We start from the raw sequence: 12,699 nt of genomic DNA, 5'->3' as shown, positions 1-12,699 counted from the left end.
AGTCATGTGTCTGGAGCTGATGCTTTTCCTTTGTGACCAGGAATAAAAATGGTAGGGGGCACCCCAGCCCCACCACCCCACTAGCAGTAAGATTGTTAGTTTCTCTGCATTGCTTTCCCCCTCAGATCTTCCTCCCCTCAGATGAGCCAGATCTGAGCTCTTTTAAGAGCTCCCTTAAGCCCAAGGGCTGGGGGTCTTTTCCATCCCCTAGAATGCCGATGCATACGGCTGTATGACACCCCCGTCCTCATAGCAGGAGGTGCTGGCACCGCGCTGCCCAGCAGCAGTCTCTGACTCCAGGTCTCCTGCTCAGGAGCCCGGTGGCTGCTTCCCACACTACCATTAGTGGGTGGTCACTGCAGAGCTCCTGTTAGGGGCCTGGGGCCTGGGTGAGTTCAGGGAAAGCCGGAAGCCTGCGGCTTTGGGTCCAGACCCAAGCAGGATGGAGCCACGTGAGACCACTGGGAAGACTTTCCCTAGGAGATGGTTTTGAGAGCCATGGGGCGGTGCTCTGTGATCCCTTCTGTTTCTCTTTCCCCCAACACTGCCGTGTATCTCCCCAACCTCTCCCCGCTCCACCCCACCTGCCCCCCCAACTCTGCTGCCCTGCCTTGCAGGCCGACAACCCCTCGTTCCCCAACCCTCGCCGGAGGCTGCGCCTTCAGGACCTGGCTGATCGCGTGGTGGACGCCTCCGAGGACGAGCATGAGCTCAACCAGCTACTCAACGAGGCGCTGCTAGAGCGGGAGTCTGCCCAGGTGTAAGCGGCCCCGTGGACACCCGGCCCCTTGGTCTTAGCCTTGAGCGGCCCTGGCACACACTCCAGGAAGTTTAGTCTTCTTAAATGTGTCTCACGGGGCTTGTTTGCACTGCAGAGTGAAGAAGAGAAACACCTTCCTCCTGTCCATGCGGTTCATGGACCCCGAGATGGAAACCCGCTACTCGGTGGAGAAGGAGAAGCAGAGCGGGGCTGCCTTCAGCTGCTCCTGCGTTGTCCTGCTCTGCACGGCCGTGGTGGAGATCCTCATTGACCCCTGGTAAGGGGCGGGCAGGGCAGGCCCGACAGTCGGGAGGGCGGAAGGGGACAAGCTACCTGGGCTGGAGGCCTGAAGGGAGAAGGCCTCAGATGGAGCCTGACTCAGGGCGTCAGGCTTGGTTCCTTGTGCTGCACCCCCAGAGCAGTCCAGGGAATGCTGGGACTGCGCCCTGCACCCCCTTCCTTCTGTCTGCCCCTGGGTCTTGGAATAGAACTAGCGTCAAAGTGGAGCTCACACCAGGGCTGAGAAAGCTGAGGAAGGGAGGGGGTCCAGGGGATGGACATCTGGCTGGGTGGGCCTGAGTGGTGCTGGGACAAGAAGACGGGCTGGAGATGCTCTCCAACCTCAATCACCATGGCCCACCTGCTCCCTTTCTTGGTTCATCTTAGTAAAGACGTATTTCAGGCTCTGGGTATAGACTTGTCTCCTCTCACGGCAGCAGGTCCTCCAGGGCAAGGCAGGGTGTTGTGGAATCCTTGCCCCAGTCCTTGCTGAAGTCTGAACTGAAGGATGGCTGCCCTCTCCCTTGCTTTCTCCCCGTAGCTGATCAGCAGTTCGTTCCAGTTCAGGGATTCCCCACTGGGAGAGGTGTGGAGCCCTGTTCTGATCACAGTTTGGGGAACTTAAAAGAGCCTTGGACTTGTCATATAGTCCTAGGTTCGAGGTGTGGCTTGTCGCCTATTTGGTCTATGAACTTGGACACATCACTAAGGGCTCCTGGAGCATCAGTTTGCTCCCTTGTAAAGTGAAAGATCAGGATGCTGATGATCTGAAGATAGTAATATCTGGCTAACTCAGAATTGTTGTGAGGACCAAATTCTTTCATTTACTCCACAAACATTTACTGTCTACTTTGCACCTAGGGTTAAGGTCTAGGGATGCAGTGAACACTGTCAGCTCAGCAGCCCTTGGCCATAAGCTGCTCTGTTCCATGCTCTCCCCTTCCATCATAGTGACATGGCAGAAGGCTTGTTCCTAAGAATCCCTTCCCAGATTTTACTGGGCTCTACCCAGGGCATCTGTAAGTCTGCCCTTCTCTGGGAAATGCCTCTAAAGAACAGTTACAGCTGGGGAGGGTTGCGTGTCCCCAGACCCTGCATGCAGCTGTGTGGAGGGGAAATCACATGGAACTTTTAGGGTACAGGCTTGGCCTCACTTAGAGAGTCTGCCCTCTGTCTCCCTTCCTCTGCTCTCCTGGCCCCCGACCCAGCTCACTAAGCCCCTGCCCACGCCCCACCCCCGCCCCCAGCCCCTGGGCCTTTCCTCATCGTGTTCTCTCTTACAGGCTCATGACGAACTATGTGACCTTTGTGGTTGGGGAGGCTCTGCTCCTGATCCTGACAATCTGCTCGCTGGCTGCCATCTTTCCGCGGGTAAGAAGCGCATCTCCTCCTGGCTCAGAGCGTCTGGAAGTGAGTGTCACTCCCGGTGAGAGCGGGTGCTGATGGAGCTGTGCGCTGTCAGGTCCTGACAAGTAGATGACTCCTGTTGCGATGGTTCAGCACCATCCTTTTGTTTATGACAGACTCCTTCACTATTGGCTCTGCACCCACTTTGGTCCAGGCCCTTGAGCACGTGAGGGTGAGAGAGCCTGTATCAAGATAAATGGGAACCTGTGTTGAAAAGCAGAAGAGGACTGGCTGGAAGGTGAACTGGCTCCAATTGCAAAGGACCCAAAGCCAGACACAAGGGATTAAGACTTTCTCCTATAAGCAGTGGGTGCCAGGCAGAGGTTTTGATCAGAATGACAAGGGAAAAGCAGCATTTTAGGAAATTTAATCCAGCAGGTAACTCACAAGTAACTTGGGGGTTTTAGGTACACTGACCCAGGGAAGGCAGGAGGAGCCAGGCAGAGTCACCCGGCCCTGAAAACTCCCCTGACCTGGCTTCACCACCCGGAGGCCAGGAGTGCACTGCTGCCGGAGGGCCACCCACAGGCTCCGGGCTGATGCCCAAGCAGCTCTGGGAAGGGCTCTGATACCTGGGTCATGGTGTGTCTCCCACACCGTCAGCAGCACTGGCAGGCTGAGCGGGGACCCACGTGCCTTCTCAGGCCTGCCGCTGTCGGGTTTTGGTTGATGCGCATGCTCAGTATGGCTTCCCAGGTTGCTGGGAAGTGTGGGAGCAAGCAGAGTGATTAGCAGCCATGTCTACAGAGGAGAAAGCTGTCAAGGCTCAAAACCCTTGAAATTCCATGCTTATAGGCCTTTCCTAAGAAGCTCGTGGCCTTCTCTACTTGGATTGACCGGACGCGCTGGGCCAGGAACACCTGGGCCATGCTGGCCATCTTCATTCTTGTCATGGCAAACGTGGTGGACATGGTGAGCCCCCACTGTCCTGCTGAAGGGACGCCCGCTCTCAGAGGGTTCTGAATTGACCTGCATGAGCAGTTGCCAGCCCATCCTCCCCCCCGGCTCTCCACACTGGCTGCTAGACACAGGTTTGAGTGGTGCTTGGGTTCCTAACTGATCATCCCGACCAGCGGGGTCATTTCCCCGGGGTACCTCCCAGACTGCCTCTCTCCCCAGCCCAGCTCCTTGCTCTCCCCGCATCCCGGAGCCCAGCTCCAGGACCTGTGCTGGGGGCTTTACACAGGTTGATTCATTTAATCCATATAATAATCCCAAGAGGTCGGGATCATCTGTAGTTTCATGTGAAAAAATGATGCTTAGAGAGGTTAATTCAGTTGTTTTAGGTCACACAGCCAGCTAGCAACACAGTGGAGAACTGAAGCAGTTCTGAACCCGTCTTTTCTTCCTCCATGTCTCACTGCTCAGGGGCCCTGTACTCTAAGCTTTCTTCGTGTCTAAGTGTCCCCTAGTGAGTCTAGTGCCAGGTGTCCAGCAGGACAATGGAGGCAAACCTGCTCCCCGAGAGGAGCACTCCTGTTGGGCCTTCATCCATCTGAGCGAGGCCAGACCTTCCAGAAGTGGGTCACCGAGGGCGGCTGCCTCACTGAGCCCAGGAGGCTGGTGGCAGATTTACTCCTCTGTTGGGGCTTCCCTGATGGCTCCGATGGTAAAGAATCTGCCTGCAATGCGGGAGACCTGGGTTCGATCCCTGGACTGGGAAGATCCCCTGGAGGGCATGGCAATCCACTCCAGTGTTCTTGCCTGGAGAATCTCCATGGACAGACGAACCTGGCGGGCTACAGTTCATGGGGTGGCAAAGAGTCGGACTGAGTGAATGAGCTCACGTGAGATCTGCTCTCCTCAGTTCCTGCAGGTTCCATGAAGGGGCAGAGGGGCAGTTGTGGGCAGCCACCAGCCAGTTATGGAGCACTGGGCGCTTAGAGCCGTCACTGGTATTCTCTCGCCAGGCCTCACAGCTCCCTCCAATGTTGGTAGCACTAGGTGCACTCTCTTAAGAGTCCTATTTTTTTAAAATGTAACCTTATTTGCGTTGTTCTCTTTAACACTGAAGCACAGGAGAAAACTCAGCATGGAGACTTATTCTGGCAGCATATAGGTGAGAAGCCCTAGGCCATTCGATCCAAGTTCATCAGGAATGGGGTTCAGAGCCCTGACATGTGCCCAGGTAGCTGGAGCCACAGTGCAGGGAAGAGAAAGCCTAGGCCTCCTGCGTGTCAGGAACTCTTGAAACCTGATGTCTGGGGTCGTGGACACTGGAAGGACATCAGGAGGTCCTGTCACCAGGGGAGGGGTGAAAATCTGGCTAAGTGTAAGACTTTCCCCGTGCTAGAGTCACATGCTGAGGGCTTTCCCAAAGCCAGATAAGAGCCAGGGGGTGAGAGTGAAGCAAAGTAGGTCTGATTTGGTTTATGGATGCACTTTCCATTGACCACATCTGCCCAGCAGTGGGACTGGCAACCAGATTCCAGAAAGGAGTCTGAGCGGGGACCGGCTGCCTTCACAGTGAACCGTGAGGTTGCTGACTGGCTGGCCCACGGCTCCTCCGGGACGACAGTGCGATGTGGGCAAGAGCATCTTGGGCCTGAAACCTAAACTCCAGATTCCTAGTCTGGCTTTACCACCTGTTTAATTTTGCTACTTTGGCCAAGGGTGGCCTGTTTTATATGATCATGTGTGTGCTGTGTGCTAGGCTGCTTCAGTCATGTCTGACTCTGTACGACCCCATGGACTATAGCCCTCCAGGCTCCTCTGTCCGTGGGATTCTCCAGGCAAGAATGCTGGAGTGGATTGCCCTTCCCTTCTCCAGGGGATCTTCCTGACTCAGGAAGATCAAATGGGCATCTCTTATGTCTAACCTGCATTGGCAGGCAAGTTCTTTACCACTAGAGCCACCTGGGAAGCCCCTTATATGATGGTACCAGTACTCAGAATACACAAGAGAATTTTCATGATCATTAGAGATGATGGTAAAGCTCTTAGCAGGAATTACTGACTTTCGCATTACTATCCCCTGGTAAACTTTCCCTTCTTGCTCGGGGCTTCTGAGGGAGCCATGGGAAGTAGCAGCTGCCACGGCCCAGCCTTTTCTTACCGGTGTCTGCTGTCCCCTTGCACCCCATGCTCTCCTCACCCACTCATGGTCCTGGCCTCCAGCTCAGCTGTCTCCAGTACTACACAGGACCCACCAACGGCACCGCAGAGATGCAGGTGGAGGATGGCTGCGTGGAAAACCCCAAGTATTACAACTACGTGGCCGTGCTGTCCCTCATCGCCACCATCATGCTGGTGCAGGTCAGCCACATGGTCAAGCTCACACTCATGCTGCTCATCGCGGGGGCCGTGGCTGTCATCAACATCTACGCCTGGTGCCCCATCTTTGACGACTACGACCGCAAACGCTTCCAGCAACACGAGTAAGATGAAGCCTGTTTGGAGATCTGCATGGTCTCCCTCCCACCCGCCTCCCCAGTCCCCGCTTCAAGGTCATGGGCCTGCAGTGAGCTGGCCATCTGTCTCTAGGGCTGATCAAAGGCTTGTATGGGAATCAGGGTTCGTGGCTTCTCACAGACGGGTTGGCTGTAATCCCAGGACGGATCCTGTCCCTGCTTGAGGACTGGAAGGCCCAGGTCACCTCAGTGTTAGGCTGGGTGCAAGTATGTGCTGTTATCTGTCCCGACAGCTTTCCGATGGTGGCCCTAGAGAAGATGCAGGTGTTTTCCAGCTCGGGGCTCAATGGCACTGACAGGTAAGGGTGTCTACTTTCCCGTCCTGCCCTGCGTTTCCGGTCCCTTTCTTCAGGAGACAAAATACAACAGGCCAAAGCCCCAGGGTCTCATCCTTCCAGAGGCACACTGTCTGGGACGTTCAAGCTCGAAAAGTCAGCATGTTTCTGTGGGAGGTTGGAGCAGACTTTAGTGCTTATCTGGCCATGCTGGCTTCTCCTGAGGTGAAGAGAATGCAGAGCGGTCTAGAGGGTGGAATAGAGAGCAGGCTGGAGAAGTGGAGAGAGAAGGAGCAGCCACATGGGTGACAGCTGCGGGACAGACCTCAGAAGCCAGAGGAGGAAGGGGCCCTGTGGCATTCAGACTAGAATACCTGGGTTCTTTCCCCACCACAGTGGTTCTCTGTGGGGCCTCAGCAGGCCAGTTTTCCTGAGTCTGTGTCATCTGTTGAAGAGGTTATCAGTAGAATTCTTCAAGATCCCATCTTAGCTCTGAAGTTTTAGAATGTTATGATGCAGTGACTTGACTAGACTTTTAAGTAAGTTTAAAAAAAAGAAAAAAGATTACCTAACAGAGAAGATGGATAGAAGACTTGAATAGGCCTTTCACAAAAGAAGTCTAAAGAGGCACTAATAAATTAAGGGCATTCAAGTAATCAGGATCATGCAAATTAAGAACACCAGGAAAGACTGTCACATACCAACCAGTTTGGCAAAAATTAAGAAGGCTGATAACATCATGGATTACGGTGACCCATACATTCCTGGTGGAAGTATAAATGGTACAACCATTTAAGAAAACAATTTGGAGTTAATTAGTAAAGGTGAAAATAGACCTATGACTCAGTAACTCCACTGCTATGTATACACCTTAGAGAAATTAATGTACATGTTATTTGTCCCCAGATGTGTGTACTAGAATGTCCACAGTTGCACTGTTCATAATAGCCACACACATACAAACATCCAAATCAAAGGAGAACCCCAATGAAATTAAGACTAAGAGGATATGTAAATTGTGGTATGTGCATAAATACCAATCAGCTCCACACAAAAATATGGCCGACAGTTATAGAAAAGCATGGTGCAACTGTGCCCTCATTTCATCACTGAGACGTTAGTCTCTCCCTTCTCCAGATTCCTACATGGTTGCGGCTACTGTTGTGATCAGTCAGGTGATGTGGTATTTAATAATAAACATCCAGGGAGCAGCTCTGAAGGCCTGACGTGGATTCCAAGTGCAGCCAGAACTTTCCAGGAGTTGGCTGGCAGTTAAGACAAAAACCCAGTGATTTCAGAAATTTTTACTGCCCAGTGGGCATCTGGACTTGATATGAAAGTGCTTAAGTGGCTGAGAAAGGTTTCTGGGGTGATAAGAAACAGAATAGCCACGTTAGGATAAAAACTCCCTTGTCAGCAGAGGGCAGCATGGCACACTTTCAACTGAATTCTCTGGGCCCCACAGGCTGCCCCTGGTGCCGTCTAAGTACTCGATGACAGTGATGATCTTCGTCATGATGCTGAGCTTTTACTACTTCTCCCGCCACGTGAGTGCCTGAACACCCACCCCTTCTGCACCGACTTCTCAGGGCCTCCTGAGAAGCAGCCCCGGGATCTAAGAACCCAAGGTCCTGGGGAATGCCGTTTTCCTTACCCCACATGGCATGTGACCCTGGTCAGGCCACCACCTCTGCCATTTTCTGGTCTCTTCCTCAGGAGTATCAATACCAGAACAACAGTTCTTACCTCTTGCTCTGACCTGCTGATGGAAGCCTGGGGGTAGGGCACAAAGCCTGGATAAAATCTCTAATTTCCTAGGCCAGGGGCTCATGGATCTCCACTCATCCTGGCTCTGGGGGTCACTAACACACTGACTACAGAGCCAGAAAGGGAAAGAAGCTGGTGAAATTTTTTTTGGTTAAAAGGAAAAAGAGGAAGAGGGAGGAGAAGTACCCACACAAGGAACTTACTTCCATATTAGCTCAGGAGCCACCCAGTGGCTTGTCAGAGAACTGCAGCCACCTCCAGCCACTTGGCGACTGGAGCCTGCTGGAAATGGGGACTTCTCTTCCCTGCACTGAGATCCCCACTGCTGCCACCACCCACAAGGCCCATCTGTAGCTAAAATGAGGTCCCAGGAGGCCCCTCACATCCTCCTGTAACCACAGAGGCTGGGATCCTCACCCCAGCTGTAGGGTGTAGCCTTTTTTGATGAGATGAATCTTTCTGGGGTTCATTTCCCCTGCTATCCAGCCATCTCCATCTTCCTTTCAGTTTTTCCATGTTGGAACCTCTCAAGTTCCCATTTTTCAACTTTTTTTTGGTTGTTGTTTCACTTTATGGGATCTTAGTTCCCTAAGCAGGGACTGAACCCAGGCCCACAGCAGTGAAAGTACCTGGTCCTAACCACTGGACCACCCGAGAACTCCCTCAAATGGCCAGCTTAGGGCACACACCTTGCCTGTGTCTATATCCATAGGTGGAAAAGCTGGCACGGACACTGTTCTTGTGGAAGATTGAGGTCCACGACCAGAAGGAACGTGTCTATGAGATGCGACGCTGGAATGAAGCCTTGGTCACCAACATGCTGCCTGAACACGTGGCACGCCATTTCCTGGGGTCCAAGAAGAGAGATGAGGTGAGGCGAGGCCCCATGCTGGAGCCATGGGGCTGTCTTCTGGCTTTGTCTTCTTGTGACATGGCCTGGGGGTCCAGGTAGGGCTGGACCTACACAGCACCACAGTATTAGAAGCGAAAGAATCTCTTTTGGTGAAGAGCACCACCGTAGACATTGTTTTTGCAAGCCATTATCTCTGTGAGGCCCATTTCAGAAGACGAGGCCTTAGCGGAGCCTACCTTTCTGTCAACTCTGATTGTCCGAGTGGTTCTCATGCCTCACTTCCCAGCTTCCCACTGCCCTCTTTCCTAGAGTTGGGGCTGTTGGCAGGAACTAGCAAAGCTCTTTTTTGGTTTCCAAAGTTGCAATGAGCTACTTTCTAATTCAGTCAGGATAGTCTGGGAGACGTGTGGGTCCAAAAAGCTGAGTGCACATGTCACGGGTGTGAAGGACATTCATTTTTGTAGCATGTCATTAGACTGTCTTTGAGCACTTTGGCCCTGCCTCTCTTTAGGAGCTGTACAGCCAGTCTTATGATGAGATTGGAGTTATGTTTGCCTCCCTGCCCAATTTTGCTGACTTCTACACAGAGGAGAGCATCAATAACGGTGGCATTGAGTGTCTACGCTTCCTCAATGAGATCATCTCAGATTTTGACTCTGTGAGTGACTATCCTGGCCCCCGCATCCTGCCACAAAGCCAGCCCTTCCAGACTGCACCCCAAGAAGTTTGGGAGTTACTTTGGCTGCTGTTTTCCCATAAAAATTCCTCCTCAAAGCGCATGGCCTTCTGGAGTTGTCTGGAAATGTTGGGTCCCAGGTGGGAGCCTGGGAAATCACCTACAAGTTCATAGGATAAGGTCTGGCCAAAAGAAGATTCTGAGGCCCCTCTGGTTCCTCTTATCCTCAAATTCAGATTCAGCAAACATTTATCAGGTATTAATAACTTGTGTACCAGGGGAAATGCTTTTACATACATGTTCAACACTTCAAGACTGGCACTTTTATCCCTGTGTTAATATGGTAGAAACTGAGGCTCAGAAAATCAGGACATTGGCCCAGGATAACATGGCAGATGTTGGCTAAATGAAGCTTTAATAGGAAAACATCTCTCGATGCTTCCTGGGTTTGTTGTAAAAAAAAAAAAAAAAGGCAGATCTGTCATTTAGTTGGCTCATTCATCTCCCTTGACTGCTGACAATTCTCTCTTAACACTGGCCTCAGCTTCTGGACAATCCCAAGTTCCGGGTCATCACCAAGATCAAGACCATTGGTAGCACCTACATGGCAGCTTCAGGAGTCACCCCAGATGTCAACACCAATGGCTTTACCAGCTCCAACAAGGTAGCTAACCAGCAGTAGCTAGAGGAGATGGATGGGGCAAGAGAGAGGCAGCCCACACGTCATTGGTGGGAAACGGTGTAATAAAAGTAGCTGCCATTAAGTACTCTATTAGCACCATGTGGTACAAATGCAAAATGATTGTTATATTCACATCTTCTTTTCCATTATGGTTATTACAGGATATTGAATAGTTCCCTGTGCTATACAGTAGGACCTTGTTGTTTATCCAGTCTCTGTGTAATAGTTTGCATGTGCTAATCCCAAACTCCTAACCATCCCTCCCCCACCCTACTTGGCAACAAGTCTGCTCTGAGTCTGCTTCTGTCTCATAGATAAGTTCATCTGTGTAATATTTTAGATTCCACATAAAAGTGATATATGGTATTTGTCTTTTGGACCTAGTGTGATAATCTCTAGGTCCATTCATGTTGCTGCAAATGGCTTTTTCTTTTTTCATGGCTGAGTAGTATTCCACTGTATATATGTGCCACATCTTTATTCATTCATCTGTCATTGGACATTTGTTTCCACGTCTTCAGTTCAGTTGCTCAGTTGTGTCCGACTCTTTTGAGACCCCATAGACTGCAGCATGCCAGGCTTCCCTGTCCATCACCAACTCCTGGAGCTTACTCAAACTTGTGTCCATTGAGTCGGTGATACCATCCATCTCATCCTCTGTTGTCCCCTTCTCCCACCTTCAATCTTTCCCAGCATCAGGGTCTTTTCCAATGAGTCAGTTCTTCGCATCATGTGGCCAAAGTATTGGAGCTTCAGCATCAGTCCTTCCAACGAATATTTCCTTTAGGAAATATTTAGGACTGATTTCCTTTAGGATGGACTGGTTGGATCTCCTTGCTGTCCAGGGGACTCTCAAGCATCTTTTCCAACACCACCATTCAAAAGCATCAATTCTTCAGCACTCAGCTTTCTTTTACAGTCCTACTCTCACATCCATACATGACTACTTGGCTATTGTAAACAGTGCTGTAATGAACGCTGGGGTGCATATATCGTTAAAAGTTTTCTCCAGATATATACCCAGGACTGCAGGATCATATGGTAACTCTTTTTGAGGCACCTCTGTATGGTTCTCTGTGGTGGCTGAACCAATTTACATTCCTACCAACAGTGTAGGAGGGTTCCTTCTCTGAACATCCTCTCTAGCATTTGTTATCTGTAGACTTTTTACCAACAGCCATCTCCATTTTATGGATGACCTTAAAAACACATGTCTAGGATGGTGTTTATAAGCTAGCTGAAGGCGCCCAGCTGGCCCCAGCGCTCACAGCCACTCTCTGGTGCAGGACGAGAAGTCAGACAAGGAGCGCTGGCAGCACCTGGCAGATCTGGCCGATTTTGCGCTGGCCATGAAGGACACGCTCACCAACATCAACAACCAGTCCTTCAACAACTTCATGCTGCGCATTGGTAAGGCCTCTCAGCACGCCCTCTCCTGCTGTGCGCCTCCTCCCCAAGCAGGGGACTCTACAAATCAGGGGAGGGGTCTTGGATAGACCTGATGCACTTCGGGTGGGAAGGGTCACACTTCTCGAGCTGAAGGGACCTTAAGGGTCTTTAGGTCAGTGATCAAACTGAAAATGTGATGCTCAGCCATTCCTGTCCCATGCTGTTTATGATGACCTCCCTTCTGAATCTGGCTGGGGCTTCAGTTTGTCTCCCTTTCCTTGGAATCTTCTGTCACTTCAGTCCTGCCCACTAGGATTAACATCACCCATCATACACTTCTGGGGAGGGGAGTTCTCAATCCTGGGCAAGGTCACAGGAGACTTGAAGTACCAGGTGGGTGGCAAGAGAAACTGGCAACTTCTGCACTAAATTATGTAGCACAGCAGGGTGGCTGACATCTGCTGAGCACAGTGAGGATCAGAAGACTTGATTTCTGTCCTCTGGGAACTCAAGAGTCAGGCTTGAGATCAGGTTATATAACCAGGAGCTTTGTGGCTGGAGTCAGGCGGAAATTGAGGAGTTGGTGGCTTCTGCGATGTGGCTGAGCTCAATTTTGTGACTCCCCCTCAGGAATGAACAAAGGAGGGGTCCTGGCTGGGGTCATTGGAGCCCGGAAACCACACTATGACATCTGGGGCAACACAGTCAACGTAGCCAGCAGGATGGAGTCCACAGGGGTCATGGGCAACATCCAGGTAAGGCCAGGGGACAGAATCAGAACAGTGCATGTGTTGCTGGGCACTGTGGCCTCTGTTCTGTGGGCCCAGAATGTTAAGCGGGTAGTGTTGCCGTAAAGAGCAAGAATGGGAAGAGCTGCCTCAGTAGAAGGGAGGAAATATTTCAACTCTATTTGCAAAATGTAGGTTTAGGTTTTGGGTAAGAACATCCTGCCTCTTGGTGTGAACTAGCTAACATTTTAGGCCTCCAAGTGCTCCCCTCAAAACCACCAGATCTTTGTCACTGGGTCTGGCAGGAGAGCTCCACAAAAAAGGCAAAGAGGAGAGAAAAGCAAGATACAAGTTGCCAAACAAGATGACCTATGGTTGACCTCCTAAGAGAGCAGGCAGGAAGGCTACCTTTAGGAGAGAGAAGAGCTGGGCAATCCTTCTCTCTGCCCCCAACTCACCCCCAATCTGTGCCC

The 12,699-nt window shown here is 51.4% G+C and overlaps 1 protein-coding gene across 2 annotated transcripts in view; it reads left to right on the top strand.

The window, feature by feature from the left end:
• Nucleotides 1-12,699, top strand: part of ADCY3 (adenylate cyclase 3) — an 83,976-nt gene that overhangs the window by 70,155 nt on the left and 1,122 nt on the right. For both annotated transcript variants that reach the window (XM_086325846.1, XM_086325847.1), the window contains exons 10-21: nt 618-760; nt 876-1,037; nt 2,323-2,410; nt 3,242-3,358; nt 5,564-5,823; nt 6,090-6,155; nt 7,597-7,678; nt 8,611-8,769; nt 9,263-9,409; nt 9,972-10,091; nt 11,396-11,519; nt 12,129-12,253. In XM_086325846.1, coding sequence (XP_086181972.1) covers nt 618-760; nt 876-1,037; nt 2,323-2,410; nt 3,242-3,358; nt 5,564-5,823; nt 6,090-6,155; nt 7,597-7,678; nt 8,611-8,769; nt 9,263-9,409; nt 9,972-10,091; nt 11,396-11,519; nt 12,129-12,253 — 1,593 coding nt within the window. The remainder of the gene's footprint in view (nt 1-617; nt 761-875; nt 1,038-2,322; nt 2,411-3,241; nt 3,359-5,563; nt 5,824-6,089; nt 6,156-7,596; nt 7,679-8,610; nt 8,770-9,262; nt 9,410-9,971; nt 10,092-11,395; nt 11,520-12,128; nt 12,254-12,699) is intronic.

Source organism: Bos grunniens, chromosome 11 (assembly GCF_055505025.1).
Source record: "Bos grunniens cultivar Pamir isolate PY7600 chromosome 11, Bosgru_T2T1.0, whole genome shotgun sequence".
Lineage (NCBI taxonomy): Eukaryota > Metazoa > Chordata > Mammalia > Artiodactyla > Bovidae > Bos > Bos grunniens.
Note: the sequence above shows the minus strand (reverse complement) of the source record. Positions and strands in the feature narration are given on the sequence as shown.